General features: G+C 47.6%; 1 protein-coding gene across 1 annotated transcript in view; it reads left to right on the top strand.

Moving 5' to 3' along the window:
* Positions 1-17,553, top strand: part of RASAL2 (RAS protein activator like 2) — a 170,208-nt gene that overhangs the window by 136,883 nt on the left and 15,772 nt on the right. The window contains exons 10-14 of the mRNA XM_065409333.1: positions 8,945-9,089; positions 10,028-10,264; positions 10,946-11,147; positions 13,995-14,194; positions 15,255-16,116. Of these exons, the coding sequence (XP_065265405.1) occupies positions 8,945-9,089; positions 10,028-10,264; positions 10,946-11,147; positions 13,995-14,194; positions 15,255-16,116 (1,646 nt within the window). The remainder of the gene's footprint in view (positions 1-8,944; positions 9,090-10,027; positions 10,265-10,945; positions 11,148-13,994; positions 14,195-15,254; positions 16,117-17,553) is intronic.

Here is a 17,553-nt window from a genome sequence, read left to right as displayed (position 1 = left end):
TATGGAGCGCAGAGACAAGATTTGGCTCCTAAGATTTGCAGCAGCTGAAAAAAGATCACACTCACTTCTGTGTGGATTAAGGGGTCCCGTTTAATGGTTATCTCATCCCAATGCTCTACATTTTTCTAGGTACCATCTTTTCCCTTGGTTCTCCTTATTGATTTAAATGTCATATCTCTTCATTATGATTTGTGAATCATTCAGTATGGAGTACGTGAATAGGGATGAAGGTGATTTTGATAATCTAACAACTAGGAAAGATACTGACAATATAGATGAAGTTCAGTGCTTTTGCATCGTGCAAGATTTGCATCTGGCTATTGCTGGTGAATCCAGTATCACGTATAATCCCAGCTGAAAGAAGCTAAGTGGAAATTTCAAGAAAGGGTCAGAAGTGTTCTGCGTAAACTTGCATAGCCCCTTTGGTGGGGGAAAGGAACCGTAATGTTGAAGATGTTCCATACAGCAGGGCAGCCCAAAGTCCCACCTGAAAACTGATATGCACCTAGGGGTGTGAGTCTGAGTGCAAAGCTGATCATCCACTGGATTTTATTGCTGGGGCACCTCCAACCAAGCTGTTCCTGTTCATTTGTCAAGGAAGGTACAAGTCCAAGCCAGTATTAGGGTTGGGTGCATGTATGTATTATAATAAAGATTTGATAATTTGTATACACACTAGGTGCAGCATTGAGCTACTGGCAAATTTCCAGGGTGGCCCTCTGAGTCACAAGCTTTGGTCATGACCTCTGCTTTTAAGCAATTAATTCAATACCCTGAGAGTCACGTTTCTCTTAATCCCACCCTATCCTTCTAATCCTGCACCAGATGCAAACAGAAATATTCAGGGTTACATGTGGCCAGCTGGAGAGAATGAGGCTGTGAAGCTAGTGAGCATCACAAACCAGGAGAACCTGCTTCAAGCTGTTCCGGTGACCCTTTGAGGATGCTTGTCTGAAGTGCTCTTTACTCAAGGAAAAGAACAGAGTCAGTTGTTCTCCAGTTGCTCATCTCAGCCTACATGCTTAGCTCTTGCTCTTGTGATGTCCCAGGTCTCGAACCCAGACCTAGGAGTCCACAGACAGCAACTGCATCCTGTCCTCCACCCAAGGTCTGCTGAAACCTGGTGGGCCAAGAAGCTAGTAGGACTATAGCCTCAGTCAAGGCACCATTCATGGAAGCACTGACTGGAGGATTGTCCAGCTCTACCAGTTGTTCCAACCATGCTATTTAAGCCAGAAGGTGGCACAGAAAGTTTGCCCAAGCAACAAGATGATTTCTTCTTGTGGTTACATTGGACCCTGCTTGTGCTTGCACCCAACCCTGTTCCTAATTCCTGCTCCACTCCTGTCTCACTCATGTCTTCACTCCTGTTCCCACTGTGCTCCATCCCCGTGCTTGATCCTTGACTCTCCTCTAGTTCCTGCCCTTACACCTCACTTCCAACCATCTGTGACCAGTCCTGGCTCCGACCCCGGCTTCTGACCCTGACTTTGGCTTGACCATTGGCTCTGACTTTTGCTATCTGACCTCAGCCCTGACCCTCAGCTTCGATTCTTGCTTCTGACTCTGGCAATTAGAAATTGACTCTGGTGCTGACCCTTGGTGCCATTCCCCAACCTGGACACCTGCTCTGCCCACTAGACCTGACTCCTGCTCTACTAGGCCAGACCACCTGCATCCCCATAACAGCACTCACCCTAACCCCCCCCCAACTTCCTGCCTTCCTAGCCTTACCCCTTCCAGCAAGCCTGCTTGTCTACCTGTCTTACCTGCACAGAGACACTGCTGGCTCTGTGTCCATTCCTCCCTGCCCCCCCAGCTTTGCTCTTGACACATGCCACTGCCAAACAAGTAATCCCAGCCAGAAGTGCTATCCCAACATTGGGTATGTCTACACAGCGACTAGACACCTGCAGCTGGTCCATGCCAGCCGACTCGGATTGCAGGGCTATTTCACTGTCGTGTAGACGTGTGAGGTGAGAGTGTCCCAAATTGGGCTCCAGCCTGAGCCCAGAAATCTATATAGCAATGAAACAGTCCCTTAGGCTGAACCCTGCAAGCCCGAGTCAGCTGGCACGGGCCAGCCGCGGGTTTTTCGTCTGCTGTGTAGACATACCCATTGCGACTCAGAGTGCGCACAGCTCCCAGTAAATTGACAACCTCCCTACAAGGAGGCTGTGACGAACTGGGACTGTTCTTAATGTGGCCTTTGAATGCTGAGTGGGGAGTGTTGGCTGGGAAGGCAGGGGAGTGTGGCTAGGATGGTCTGCATGGGGGGATGGGAGACTGGCCGAGGGAAGATACCTGAGCATGTAACATGAGAACCCAGGAAGGGGTTAGAGGCCAGGTGACACCTTTGCCCGGGAAACTGAACAAAGGCTGGGGAGGAGTTTCAGTGCTGGTTGGTGGAATGGCTGGGAGGCAGACGGGGCTCTGACCCCCAAGGGGCTGTGGTGCCCTGGGACCCCAAGATGCACCTAATTGGGGGGATCCTGTTGTCTGTGCCTGCAAGACCTGTCTTGGACTGTGTTCCTGTCGTCTAAATAAACCTTCTGCTTTACTGGCTGGCTGAGAGTCATGGTGAATCGCAGGAAGCCGGGGGTGCAGGGCCTTGGGTCCCCCCACACTCCGTGGCGGCGGTGGGATCTACTGTACCCCGTGGACGGCGCTTCCTGCAGTAAGTGACTGGGGAGAGTAAAAAGAAGGGGGATCAACAGGGACCAGGTGGGCTGAAGAGTCAGAGAGAGACGGTTCAGGGGGCGATTAACCCCTGGGAGTGTGTGACCAGAGAGAGGGACTGTTGCAGTAACAGGGTCCCCCGGGGGGTCGCAGCAAGCGGTCCTGGGGCGGAGGAGTCTGCAGCTCGACCCTCGCAGAGAGGTGGTGACCTGAAGAAGGGCTGGCACACTAGGGGTCTCCCTGGAACGGTGGAAAGCGGAGAGCACAGGCCGGCGAGTGGCCAGCAGGAGGATGTATGCTAAACGCCTTAAGAGCGACCTGGTGGAGCTATGCCAGCAGAGGGGGCTGCGCATTGGGAGGTCCACCAAGGAACAGCTAATTGCCCAGCTGGAGGAGAAGGATCGCTTGGATGAACCGAGCCCTGTCCCTGAGGGAAACCGCCCGGTGGATGCAGCGTGGGCCCTGGGACCCAACCTGGCTGGGAGGGAGCAGGCTGCTGCCGAGGACATCCCGAGAACCTGCCTACCTATGTCTACGGGAGGGGTTGGGGGAAGCCCAGCGAATACCGAGGACACCCTGACCCCGGCGGCCAGCAGGGGATCGTCCCGGCAGAGCTCCCCGTCCCTGGAACGGATGCGGCTGGAATGTGAATGGGAGATGAGACTGGAAGAGCTTGAGTTAAGGAAGCAAGAACTGAAGCAGGAGCGGGAAGAGAAGGAGAAACAACGTCAGCATGAGGAGAAACAGCGTCAGCATGAGCAGGAAGAGAAGGAGAACCAACGTCAGCATGAGCTGGAACTGGCCAGGGTGAGGAGCAGTGGGGCCCCGGCTGCGGTGAGCGAGGTGGGACCCAAGGCTGCAAAGAGCTTTGATAAGTGCTTCCTGGCCCAGCGTAAGGAGGGGGAGGACATGGATACCTTTCTGACAGCCTTTGAGAATACCTGCGAGCTGCTCCAGGTTGACCCTGCAGAGAGGCTCCAGTTTCTCATCCCCTCACTGGACTCCACAGCCAGGGAGGTGTACAGCCGACTGAAAGGGGCGGAGACAGGGGACTACGAACTGTTCAAAAAGGCCCTGCTCCGCGAGTTTGGGCTGACCCCTGAGATGTACCGGAAAAGGTTCCAGAGTCAGCTTAAAACCCGTGAGGTCACATACCTACAACTAGCCAACCGGGCGCAGGGGTATGCCCGCAAGTGGACAGCTGGGGCCCAAACTAAAGAAGACCTGCTTGACCTATTCGTACTGGAGCACGTGTATGAGCAGTGCCCATCTGACCTGAGGCGATGGTTGATGGACCAAAAGCCAGAGAACCCGCAGCATGCAGGCCAGCTGGCCGATGAGTTTGTGAACAGTCGGGCAGGGGATAACAGGGAGGAGTCCCAAAGGAACAGTCCCACCACAATGCAGAGAGAGGGTCATGATGGGACCTCCCAGCGGGGAAATATGGGGAACGCCCACCAAAGGGGAACATCCAGCATCAGGTCCATCCGACCCGCTCGAGGGGACCCACGGGACATGGGCTGCTATCACTGTGGCCAGAGAGGCCACATACGGGCCCAGTGCCTCAGGCTCAGGGACAGACTGAGCAGACCCAACCCACAGAGGGTTGACTGGGTAAAGACCCAGCCGGACGAGGGGCAGCGTTCCCAGGTAAGGGGGGCTGGCAGCGTACCACCTGCTAAGGAGGGAGGAGAGCTCCAGGCCAGCTCCTCTGGGGTGCTGGATGCTCCAGACTCAGGGTTTTTGGTTTACACGGTGGGCGCGGGGCTGTCCCTGCGGAGCGAGTACCTTGTTCCTCTGGAGGTGGATGGGAGGAAGGTCAATGGATACTGGGATACGGGCGCAGAGGTCACGCTGGCCCGGCCCGAGGTGGTGGCCCCAGATCGGGTGGTGCCCAACACCTACCTGACCCTGACGGGGGTGGGCGGGACCCCAGTCAAAGTGCCCATGGCGAGGGTACACCTGAAGTGGGGGGCCAAGGAGGGCCCCAAGGATGTGGGGGTACACCCGTATTTGCCCACTGAGGTGTTGATGGGGGGGGGACCTGGAGGACTGGCCAAGCAACCCCCAGGGTGCCCTGGTCGTGACCCGTAGCCAGAGCCGGCGAGGGGCACTGCGCCCTGACAACGGGGAGGGTGCCTTGCCCGAGGCGCAGGACCCTAACCTGGTGGGGAGGGAACGCCCAGGGACACGGCTCAGGGAGGCTGCGGCTTCAGACCCAGGCAGTGAGAGAGAGCAGGTGGCCATCCCTGTCCCAGCTGCTGAGTTCCAGGCTGAGTTGCAGAAAGATCCCTCCTTGCGGAAGATAAGGGACCTGGCTGACCTCAGTGTGGTACGGACCATGGGGAGAGGTGGCCGGAAAAGGTTCCTGTGGGAGAAGGGGTTCCTGTACCGAGAATGGGCTCCCCCAGGGAAAATGGAGTCAGGGAGGATCAGGAGGCAGCTGGTGGTCCCCCAGAAGTATCGCGGCCAGCTGCTGTGCCGGGCCCATGACACCCCCCTCTCAGGGCACCAGGGAACCTGGCGTATCCAGCAGAGGCTGCTACAAAACTTTTACTGGCCTGGGGTCTTTGTTACTGCCCGACAGTACTGCCGATCCTGTGACCCCTGTCAGAGGGTGAGGAAGGCCTAGGACAAGGGGAAAACGGCTTTAGGACCCTTGCCCATCATAGAGGAGCCTTTCCAGAGGGGGGCCAAGGTAAAAAGGGGGGCTCTGAACCAAGAGAGCCCGAATCACAGACCTCCAGACTGGAACGCTGGGAGAAGACCCCAGTCCAGTTGGAACCCCAGGGGTACTGAGGTGGGAAAAGGGCACGGGCCGCATAAACTTCCCACATGTGAACTACGAGTGTCATCGAGCACCCCCGACCTAAGGGGGGGCGTGAAACTGGAAGGGCCTGGTGTAATTCTCACCAAGGAATGGGAGGGATGCTGGGGCATCCACGGGAACGGGGGTAGGTTCGAACGTCCCCAGGTCACTGGCTGAAGTGATCCCGCTCAGTTCGGTCTCGAAGGGGGGAGAGATGTGACGAACTGGGACTGTTCTTAATGTGCCCTTTGAATGCTGAGTGGGGAGTGCTGGCTGGGAAAGCAGGGGAGTGTGGCTAGGATGGTCTGCATGGGGGGATGGGAGACTGGCCGAGGGAAGATACCTGAGCATGTAACATGAGAACCCAGGAAGGGGTTAGAGGCCAGGTGACACCTTTGCCCAGGAAACTGAACAAAGGCTGGGGGGAGTTTCAGTGCTGGCTGGTGGAATGGCTGGGAGGCAGACGGGGCTCTGACCCCCAAGGGGCTGTGGTGCCCTGGGACCCCAAGATGCACCTAATTGGGGGGAATCCTGTTGTCTGTGCCTGCAAGACCTGTCTTGGACTGTGTTCCTGTCATCTAAATAAACCTTCTGCTTTACTGGCTGGCTGAGAGTCATGGTGAATCGCAGGAAGCCGGGGGTGCAGGGCCTTGGGTCCCCCCACACTCCATGACAGAGGCACTGCCAGCTGTATGCTGGTTCTTCTCCTGCCCAAGGTCCCAAGATGAGCCACCTTTCTCCTCCAGTTTCTTGGCCTAGGGGAGATTGGAAATTGAGGCAGGCCAGGTTAAATCATGTCAGAACTGACTCCTTCCAAGAGACCCAGTCCTCCTCCCTAATGGCCTGGAAACTGGCCAGTCATCCAGGTGTTAAGTGGTTGGCCAGATTAGTCAGTGTCTCAAGTCAGAATCTGAGATGTGATTATGTGTATTTTGAGTGTATTGTGTATATCTTTTCAAATTCTGCCAGCTTTACTCTCACTGGGTAGAACCTTAAGGCACTACTCAACATGAGTAAGAGTGGCAGAATCTAGCCCAGTACATGGAGGTAAGCAGCATTTTACTTGATGCCTTGTCTTCCGGCAGATTTAATTATCACCTTTTGGTTCAATGTGTTACATTTGACTGAGAGTCCTTTAATGTGCAGTAGCTACATGGATACTTTTAAATTAATGACTACTTATACATTGTTTTGGACACCAGTACTAAGCGATAAGATTGTGAATCATAGAAGTTAGAGATGGAAAAAGACCTGTTACGTCATCCAGCTTGTTTCCAGCCTAGGCCAAGATGGCTCTTGAAGATATATTTATCTAGTTTTAAGTGCATCACACAATACATTCAGTTAGATTCCATACTGTGCGAAACAAATTAACCACGCTGAATTCAGTATTAAGTGTATAGTATACCTACAAGCACATTTTAATCTGGCTATGGACTACTGAGAACAAGTTACAAGTGCATAAAAAATGATTCGGGAAACTATTGTTACAACCAGAGTTTGCTTACCCAGAAGCGGTGCTGAGCACTTAACTTAGCAAATAATACTAAACTGCCTTCCCTCGGCATAATTTTTCTGTAGTGGAGCCCAGATTATCTTAAAAATAACCAATTCGTTTTTTATCAAATTGTTATTCATCAGCCAAAAATACTTGTTTTGATTATACTATAGCATTGCTGTTTACTAGATTGAATCTCCTTCCTTCTTCCGTGAAATGCTGCTTTCTAATACTTCAGTTCTCCTCTTAGAAGTTCTTCTCTTTGGCCAGAGTTGAAGTACTAAATAATGCTCCTAACAGCTTTAGGGCTGGTCTACACTGGGGGGGGAGGGGGATCGATCCAAGATACGCAACGTAGCTGAAGTCGAAGTATCTTGGATCGAATTACCTGGGGTCCAGATGGCGCGGGATCGACGGCCGCGGCTCCCCCGTCGACTGCGCTACCGCCGCTCGCTCTGGTGGAGTTCCGGAGTCGACGGTGAGCGCGTTCGGGGATCGATATATCACGTCTTAACGAGACGCGATATAGCGATCCCAGATAAATCGATTGCTACCCACCGATACGGCGGGTAGTGAAGACGTACCCTTATTCTGTGCTGTTGAAGTTGCCCTGTAATCCTTTAATGGCCCAATTTCAACCTCTTGTGGCAAAGTACAATGTGAACAGAACTCATTTCAGGAAGTTGTAGGTTCCGTTTCTTCCCAGGGTTCAGGCACCAGCAAAAGTTTCTAAACTGGATTTTCCCATGAACTATGAATACTTGTTCAGAATAATTACAGCATGACCAGGTGTTGGCTGTAAGGTTATATACTCAAGCACATGAACAAAAATTTGTGGAGGTGAAAAGATTTGGGTAAATGTACTACCTGTCCTGCTTGCAAAGCCATTGGTGGTTTGGTTTTGGGGGTTTTTTTTTGTTTGTTTCTTAAACAACAATTTTTGCACAGACAGTCCTTCTGGCATAAACTCCAAACTGGGAACATCTTCTGAGGACACAACTCAGGAGTCACTGAATCATTAAGCAGCTAAGGGAAGATACCAGTGCACAGCGGCAGTTTAAAAAGTAATGAGTATGCTAGAGTCCATATGAGAGAGAGTAGAAAATACACTGACATTACAGAATATCAACCAATGGAGGTCCCACCATGCCCAGTCTGAAGTTGTGTGTCCAATTTCAATTGCCTCACTTTAAGAAAGAGAGGGTAGAAATTTAAAAGCTCTAGAAATAGAAATAGAAATCTAGAAATAGGCGTCAAAGATTCCGCAAGATGTAAAGATGACAAGAGATTGCATAAACCAGAATTAGTTAACCTGGATTGAATTATTCACAGTTGCAAAGAACAGAGTGAAAACTGGTGATGCTCCTTTTTTACCATGTTCTCATAACACAAGAACCAGGTGACACTCAATGAAATTAAAACACAGTAAATTTAGAACTAATAAAAATAAAAAGTATTGTCAGATTCATTGCCAGAGAAGGTCACAAAGACAAATAGCCTGGCTTTGCATTTTAAAGGGATGGATAATTTTATGATCGCTAATAACATTTGTATTTATGCAAAAAGAGGTAAGGATAATCATTCTTCAGGGTGTAAGCTGGTATCTTGCAGGGGTCAGAAAGGAATTCTCCCTCTCATCTTCCCCACCTCCCAATATACAGCAGTTGCACAGCTGGCTAGATTCATTATTTTGGGAGGGGAGAGGAGTGGGATTTGCCTTCCTCTGATGCCTCAGCTGTTGGCTAGAGCACCAATGGCCTGATCTGGTATGGCAAATCCTGTGTTTGAAAACAGTTATGAGGAGTCATGCACTCCACATCTGGTGTCTGGAGACTACCTCACTGCAGATGCTGGGTGCAGAAAATGCAGTTGCCAAGGAGAGGCATAAACAGGATTTAGAGATACATCAAGAAGACTTTTCTATAATTGCCACGGTTTGTAATCCTCTTCCCTTACAGGGGAATTCATCAAGGCTTTATATGAGTCAGATGAGAACTGTGAAGTCGATCCCAGCAAATGTTCATCCAGTGAACTAACTGATCATCAGAGCAACTTGAAAATGTGTTGTGAGCTGGCCTTTTGCAAGATTATCAACTCCTACTGGTGAGCACCTGTCTCTCACTCATTGGCCACTTGGTTTGACCATTTGGTTAGGAAAAGTAAAAATAGTATCCCTCTCTCTCCAAAATATGGGAAAGCAGCAGTTGTTGTGAGACCGAGGACAAATATACGTCCATATATTATAGGAGCTTGGGTTCCTGTGGCTTACCACTCTCTACACAACATCGCAGAGAGAAGTTCTGTCCAAACAAGGAGTACTGACACCATACTCTGTCCTAAGTACTGTACCATATGGGAATGTCCCCTGAAATATTTACTGTGGCAATGGAGATATAGTGAATGATGATTGAATCAATGGGGTAACTTGAAAACTAAACTTCAGAAGTTCAATTTGAACTTTGAATAAGCAGCTGATAGCTTGGATGCTTATGTGAAATGTTTTTCAGACCTCTTAAATCTGCAAAAGTGGTCTGGAAATTATATTGTGGGGAAAAAGCTTCACAGGAGATTTCTATTAGTGTCGACTTCTGATCAAGCTGGAAATGTTGAAATACTGTCTTTTCTGCTTCAGGCCAGATCAAATTAAAAGTAATAAAAAAAAAAGTTAACTCAGCATTCAAAATTTTAAGTCCAATTATAGAAATGAGCAACAGTTCAGTGTGTGTCTGAATTTTTACAAACCAATTTGCCATTCACTTCAAACTAGGGATGGACATTTCTTAACCTGTAAATCAAAGTGATCGAAAAGGATTTAGTTTTATATCTTCTAGAGGAATGCTTTGAATAATACTTAAGTGTACCAAATAAAATGGTGATCTAGGAGCTAAGACTAGAAACCTAATAACATTTGCTGGGCTGAAATAACAGAATAGCCAGCGTTTCTGTTTCTCATGGTTTTGCATTTCCTCTGACAGGCTGTCAGTTCAACCTGTTACATTTCACGCCTTTGTCATTTTATTGATTGATTTAATTGTTTGCAGTGTGTTTCCTCGTGAGCTGAAGGAGGTGTTTGCATCCTGGAAGCAGAAGTGCCTCAGTCGGGGCAAGCAGGACATCAGTGAACGCCTGATCAGCGCCTCACTCTTCCTCCGTTTCCTGTGCCCGGCTATCATGTCCCCTAGTCTCTTCAGTCTCATGCAGGAGTATCCTGACGACCGGACATCTCGCACTCTGACACTCATTGCTAAAGTCATTCAGAACCTCGCCAATTTTGCTAAGTAGGTGGCAGTAGCATATTAGCCCTGAAACAACAAAATGTTCAGGGGTCTCAGTCTCACTGCATATTATTGAGGAAAGGAAAGGAGAGCTCTGTGCAAATGCAACTCTAAAGCTAAATCCTAGGAATACTGTGTGAAACTTTGAATGGGGAGGATACTTTTCCACTCACACACTGCGTGGCTACATAAACCATGTGTACACTGTCGGCCTGATTCTGTTTTCAGGAGTAGTCACTGAAGTCAGTAAAATGACACTGGTGTAAACTGTTATAATTGAGAACAGAATCAGGTGTTTTCTGTTTAAGTACATATACACTTTGGTTTTTATTTGATCTCATATAAAGAATACAAGTAGAATTCAATACAAGTTACTTGAAGGTGGTAACTCTTTTTATCCAAACTCCCAGCCAAAGGAATGATGCAAAGGACATATGCCCAGAGTCTCCTAAAAGGGTAGTGTATGTGGGGGGCAGTGGTGGTGCCTGTCACCCAGTGGTATGAACAGTGGATTGTTAGTACCCAGATGAGTCAAGCAAAGCAGTGGGATTCTTCAATCACTTGCGCCCCCCCCCCCCCTCCTTTCAGGAAGAAAGATGAAGGGGAAAGCATTAGAATAATTCTCTGACCACTTATCTGTTGTATTCTGTGTGGAGGTCATTCGCGCTCTCTCTCTCTCTCTAGGTTTGGTAATAAAGAGGAGTACATGGCCTTCATGAATGATTTCCTGGAACATGAATGGGGGGGAATGAAGCGCTTTCTGCTGGAGATCTCTAACCCAGACACCATCTCAAACACCCCTGGGTTTGAAGGCTACATTGATCTGGGCAGGGAGCTCTCAGTTTTGCACTCCCTATTATGGGAGGTTGTGTCCCAACTTGATAAGGTAAAGCAGGCTCAAGGGCTGGGAGGGTGGATTCTGCAATAGTACCATAGCAACTGTCAACACCAGGAAATACCCAAGTCCTATTTTAGGGGGAACTTTCTAAAGTTCAGTAACTCTTTAGAAAAGTATGTGACTATGGTGTTGAATATTTATCCTTTCAGTGATTCCAGATCAAGGCCTAGCTCCTGCAAGACCTGTGAGGCCTTGAACAGGATGTGCAAGGTAGTTGTGCTCCAGCACAAGTGTAAATGCTTTGCAGAGGCTGGGTGTTCAGTGTTGTCCTCTGCACAGTGATATGAAGCCTCCCTGAACACCCACTCCCTTACTCACACCTGTGCAGGGTAAAAAGGGCTGGGCATGGATGGAGAATGGGAATATCAGTGGAGACAACTCATTGCTGCACATTCCCTTCTTAGGCTTTCCTCCTCCTCCCAGATTGGAATAGTTTAACAGCAGTGTTTTCATTAAGGGCCTGAGCCAAAGACCATTGCAGTCTCTGGGAATCTTCCTGCTGATTTCAACCAGCTTTGGATCAGATTTAGCATAAGATCAGGTTCCCCATGTATGCCCTGTCCCATTCATATTTTTACATGCCCCGCATTGTGCATGATGAAGCTGATTCTCTAAGAGCCAACACTGCAAGCTCCTGAGATCTGAAAACCAGGCAGTGTCTGTTCTGCTACCTACACCATCACCGGTAATGGACATTCTGTCATCAGCCTTTAGCTGGCAAATTGGCTGATGCATGAGACAGAACAGACTCCGGCTTGCTTTTCCCTAGCCATGTGGGCTCTTCAGAGCCAGTAGAATTAAAAACTGGTAAGTAGAGAGAGGACTCAGACACAAGGAACAGAGTTCTTGAATAAGATTTTGCCATTTTTACATGTTTACAAGCGTTTGGCTATTATTCCCATCACACTGCAGAGTTTCAAATCCGCATTATGTTGTCTGCAGTCCCAGATTCCATTTACACCGTACCTGTCAGGTCTTTTCTTTTCAAATTGGAGATGAGTTGGTCTGCAGAGAGCTGCTAATAATATTTTGTTACTACAAAGGTTTGGAGAAATAATGATTTATTCAAAGATTTATTTCCTACTGGTACAGTATAAAATTATTTGTGTTGGTGTAGTAGAGTAAATCTAAATGCCCTTGATGCATGAAGATTAAAAACACACATTTTAGTTTGATAACGATTTTTGGATTTGTTTGTCAGTTTCCCGTCTACACTCATACATTTTTGCACTCTAATGTCATATGCAGTAAAATCTCTCCTACAAAGACTGCTTTCCTGAGGCCACTGGAATGACTACCTGAACACAAATGGGCAGATCCTGAGTTCATGTACAATGGGCTATTGCCAGTTTACCTCAACTGAAGATCTGGCCCAAAGACTGAAAGCTTCTGGCATTGCCAGAAGGAAAAAGAAGGGAAAAACCCTCTTTAGAACTGAACTGGACTGGACTTATGAATTTGCCGGTATGAGACCTTATCTCATAGTTACTGGGGGCTGGGAACTGCTCTCAAAATGCAAATAAGTGGTACATGGCTTGAGAGTGGAGGTAGGAAGCGGATACAGTATTAAGCCAGCGTATACTGTGCTCTTTTCCCAGTGCAGATGTCTCAATATATCCTAACAGGTTTGGGGAAAGGGGTTTTGTTTGTGCTAAAATGGGAATTAAGTGTTAATGTTACACTACTATGTTGCTTCACTGTGGGCAATGATTACAGGGACTAGGAAAGGGAATATATTAAGTTACCAGGAAAAGCTGGAGGTTTTAATAAAGGAGAAATAATTGGGAGAAACAAGTGGGTGTAAAGTAACTTTCCACTGTAGACAACTGATTGGATGCCTGTTTCTGGGGGGGTGGAACCTGTCTTTCACAGGAAGGTAGTCTTTGTAATGAGCTTTACTGTGTAATAATACCTCCCTTGCCCTCTACCCACACCCCTACCAGTGGCAATGTGTAGATGCCAAAGTCACCTTATAAACTCAGGGTAGATTTCCGGAGAAGAACAGAAAATCTGAACAGCAGCCTCCACCACAGGGATATAGTGTTGGTAGAACTCCGCTTTATGGTCAGTTGCTGTTGTGTAAGGTCTTGCCAGACTTAAGTGTAACGATGCAAGGTGGTAACTAGGCGCTAGTCACTGGCTGAAATGAAAATATTGGGTTGGATGTTACTGGAGTTTCCATGCACTGGGGTGAATGTTACTGGAGTTTTCATGCCGTTAATTTTAATTTCATTTGAAGTGGTGAAAGCCATGTTAGTTCCCAGCTTTTGATAGCACCTTGGTACAAAAGATGGCATCAGTGTAGAATGCCAAAAGGAGAAGGCTGATGAAATGGAAACCTCCCTCCCCCAAACCCTTTCAATTCTCTCCTGGATCCCCTGAATGCAGCCCCCCCTTCTCTGTTGGCATGCATTTCTTTTACCACATGACCCCTTTTGCCTGGAAAGTTCCCTCCCATTAGCTGATTCTGTAGTCTCTGAATTCCCATTAATTAGTAGTTACTATAGTTTTTAACTTGACTCCACCCTGGATTTAGTTTGCTTTGCATGACAGTTTTGCGTTGGAATGGCAATAGTTTGGTTTTATTGAGCATGAATTTTATTTTTGGGGGTCAATCCTAATTTCTTTTCTATTTCCTTTTCTTTCCTCAATGTCTGCTGCACCCTGTTTCGTCTCCTTCATTCATCTCGTCGCCGTGGTTACGCTGCTCCGTAACAATGCATTATGGTCCTGCCACACCCACACACAAACACCCACCCTCCTTCCTTCCAACCTCCACCCCTCTGCATCGTTATCAAAAAATGGCGGATGTCGCGGTGCTTATTGTCCAATCAGGGTGAAAATTCCTTCCTACAGGCGACCGTGGCAAAACTTGGACCCCTCCCTCGCATTCTTGCTGACATCACCAAGTCAATGACCAATCCTACGCCAATACAGCAGCAGCTGCGGCGTTTCACGGAGCACAGCTCTAGTCCAAATGTCAGTGGCAGTCTTTCCTCAGGGCTTCAGAAGATATTCGAGGACCCCACTGACGGGTATGTAACAGCCAGGGTTCAAGAGCAGATATGAAGCAGAAGGGATATAGGATCGGGCATGTTGTAAGACTGTGTTAAGAGAACCCCTGTCCAAGCATAGTCGCCCCACATTTATAACTAGGTACGTGCTAGGACTCAGAATTGCTATCTGTAGTAAGGAGGACAGGATCCCACTAAGATATGCGAGGACTAGTGCTAAGACATGTAAACTTTGCACTTAGCCAGGATGCTGGGGTTTGCCTAAAGTCAATGACTTAGGATATTAAAAACCAAACCTTATACCACTGGCTAACCTGGGTGAAGTACAGTGAGATGGAAAGATACAAACAAAATGTGTAGCTCAATATAAATCCTGTAAAGCTGACTGAAATATCTCACTCTAGAGATCAGATTACCTTTCCAATAGCATTGAGAAATGCATATTATAGTTAGGCTGAGGGAGAATGAAAATATTAGAATAGCAAAAATAATCTGTTCTGTATTTAGTGTTACATTTCTCACCTTGTAATTGTTACAATTCTGGAGAGCTCCAGCAAAAAGCCTGGTGATGGCTGAAATGCATGAGAACTTGCAACCTAGTGGTTTATCTGTCCATGCTTTGTGCTGCCAAGTGTAAGGCTCTGTTTTGTGTCTCAGATGTGTCTACTTTCTGGGCCTTCAGCAACTCCTGCAATCAATTACATGTTCAGACAGATTGAATAGGTACAGCCTCAAGTTCTGGGAGGCTGAGGAAGAGTGAAATGAAGTCTGGACTGGTTTGGAATCTAGCTGAAAAATAGCAATGTCCGAGGGGGCAGAAATCAGTGGGAATGGTTTGAGTTTTACCTGTGAGAAGATAGGCAGTTCTTAAGTAAGGCTTTATTCTTAAAGCTAAACTAATTGGAGACGTGTGTATTGTGACTTGAGAAAAGTAAAAAGCTTCATAAAAGGAAATAATCTAGTTCCCTGAGGCTTTTTTAGAGAGGGAAGGGGGTTAATTGATGAAGAAGGGCATCTCTGGGACAGATTGACTGGGGTTGTGGCTGGTTAAAAATTAACCAAATGCCTATCTGCTCCACAGTGACTCACATAAACTGAAATCTCCAACCCAGGAAAATATAGATGGGTATTTTCGAGGGAAAACCTTACTGTTGGTTCAGCAGGCATCCACCCAGAGCATGACTTACTCAGACAAGGACGAGAGGGAGAGCATACTGCCCAATGGACGTAGCGTCTCCCTCATGGACCTGCAGGACCCCCACGCAACTCACAGTGATCACACATCCATCCTGCATGATGTGCCTTTGCGTCTGGCAGGCAGCCAGCTCTCTATAACACAGGTGGCCAACATCAAACAACTGCGGGAGACTCAGAGCACGCCGCAGAGCGCTCCCCAAGTAAGGAGACCGCTGCACCCAGCCTTGAATCAGCAGGGCAGCCTCCAGCCCCTCTCCTTCCAGAATCCGGTTTACCAGCTCAACAACCCTCCTCCACCAATGCCAAAGGCCTCTGTGGACTCCAGCTTGGAGAACTTAAGCACTGCCAGTTCCCGGAGCCAAAGTAACAGTGAAGACTTCAAACTCAGTGGACCCAGCAACAGCAGCATGGAGGACTTCACCAAACGCAGCACACAGAGTGAGGACTTTACCAGGCGGCACACTGTGCCAGACAAGCATGTACCTATGGCACTGCCCCGCCAGAACAGCACTGGGCAGGCACAGATCCGTAAAATGGACCAGGTTGGGTTGGGCGCCAGGGCCAAAGCACCACAGTCCTTGCCACATAGCGCTTCCTTGCGGAGCACAGGGAGCCTGTCGGCAGCTTCAGGTGCAATGGTGACAGAGCCAGTTCAGAATGGGAGCCGGTCGCGGCAGCAGTCCTCGTCCTCCAGAGAAAGCCCTGTCCCCAAAGTGAGGGCAATTCAGCGGCAGCAGACGCAGCAGGTAGGAACAAAATCCTTCTCCCAGATTTTGTCCATTCTCTGTATTTGTAGCCCTCTAAGGTAACTGCCCACTTCAACATTTTCCACTTACTTTATTTAAATGTGAAACAAGAAATGTGAACTGATTCTAGTATTATGTGAGGAGAGGCTGGAATAGGAAGGAGCAGCAGGCACAGGTTGTGGTTTGCCTTGCTACCATTATTAGCTTGGCCAGCAACTCTCACTTGTTAAAAAAAAATGAGCACAAGATAATCAAATTAAGATTTTAAAAAACTGTGTTTTCAGTTTATCTTCACAATAGGAAAAGTGACAAATTTGTTCAAAGAAACAAAAACTGAAGAATTTCAAGAACAAAAACGTTGTTTCAAAAGCCAGTTGAGATGGCTGAGTTACAGTATATTTGCCTACTTAAGAGGAGGGAAATGAATCGATAAGAATAGCATAGAATCCGTGTTGCCCAACTGCTAAGCAAATGCAATATTCTCATCAAGTATAAAGAAATGTATATTTCATCACAACCCAACAACCTTAGCTCCGACCTCCACTACTCTGTCATCAGTAATATCAGAATATGAACAAAATGGAAACACTTAATAGAAATATATATTTACCTATGTCTAATGCATATTGATTGGCCTCCTATGCAAATCCACATACACCTCTACCTTGATATAATGCTGTCCTCGGGAGCCAAAAAAATCTTACCGCGTTATAGGTGAAACCGCGTTATATTGAACTTGCTTTGATCCACCAGAGTGCGCAGCCCCGCCCCCCCGGAGCACTGCTTTACCACGTTATATCCAAATTCGTGTTATATCGGGTCGCGTTATATCGAGGTCGCGGTGTACTTAATTTTACCAGAAGTCAATAACATTATGCATGTTTCATCTTACACAATTTTGTTCTTAACAAACAGCAATTATATAGTATTGAACAAAAAAAGTGTCTGATAAATATTTTAACTGATGTGTACAATGTAATGGTATCCCATAAAATGAAATACTTAAATACAGAAATTAAGATAGTCCATACAAATGCCCAACAGTCCATAGCACAACCACCTTAACTCTGATCTATGAAGATGTCCTGTATTCATTTCTCTGCTCTAGGTTAGAACAGTGCATTTCTAGGCAGTTTAAGGTTTATGATGTCCTAACTGTTAATATCCTTGCTTTTAAGTACTTGAGTTTTGTAGTTTACGTGAAAGCTAAGTATATTGTTGTCATTCAATGACCTTATCTGGCTTTGAAATGAGGCCCTGGGATATATTAAAACCAGCAGCTTGAATTGCACAGGGAAGCAGAAAGGAAGCCACTGCAGGTCTCTGACAACAGCTGTTATGTGCTCATGCTGACACAATACGTGAGCCAGGTGGCTGCATTCTGCACTAGCTGAAGCTTCCAGGTGGTCTTTGCGGGTAGGTCCAAGTAAAGGGCAC

This window comes from Emys orbicularis, chromosome 8 (genome assembly GCF_028017835.1).
Source record: "Emys orbicularis isolate rEmyOrb1 chromosome 8, rEmyOrb1.hap1, whole genome shotgun sequence".
NCBI lineage: Eukaryota > Metazoa > Chordata > Testudines > Emydidae > Emys > Emys orbicularis.
The sequence above is the reverse complement of the archived record's forward strand: the minus strand, read 5'-3'. Positions and strand labels throughout refer to the sequence as shown.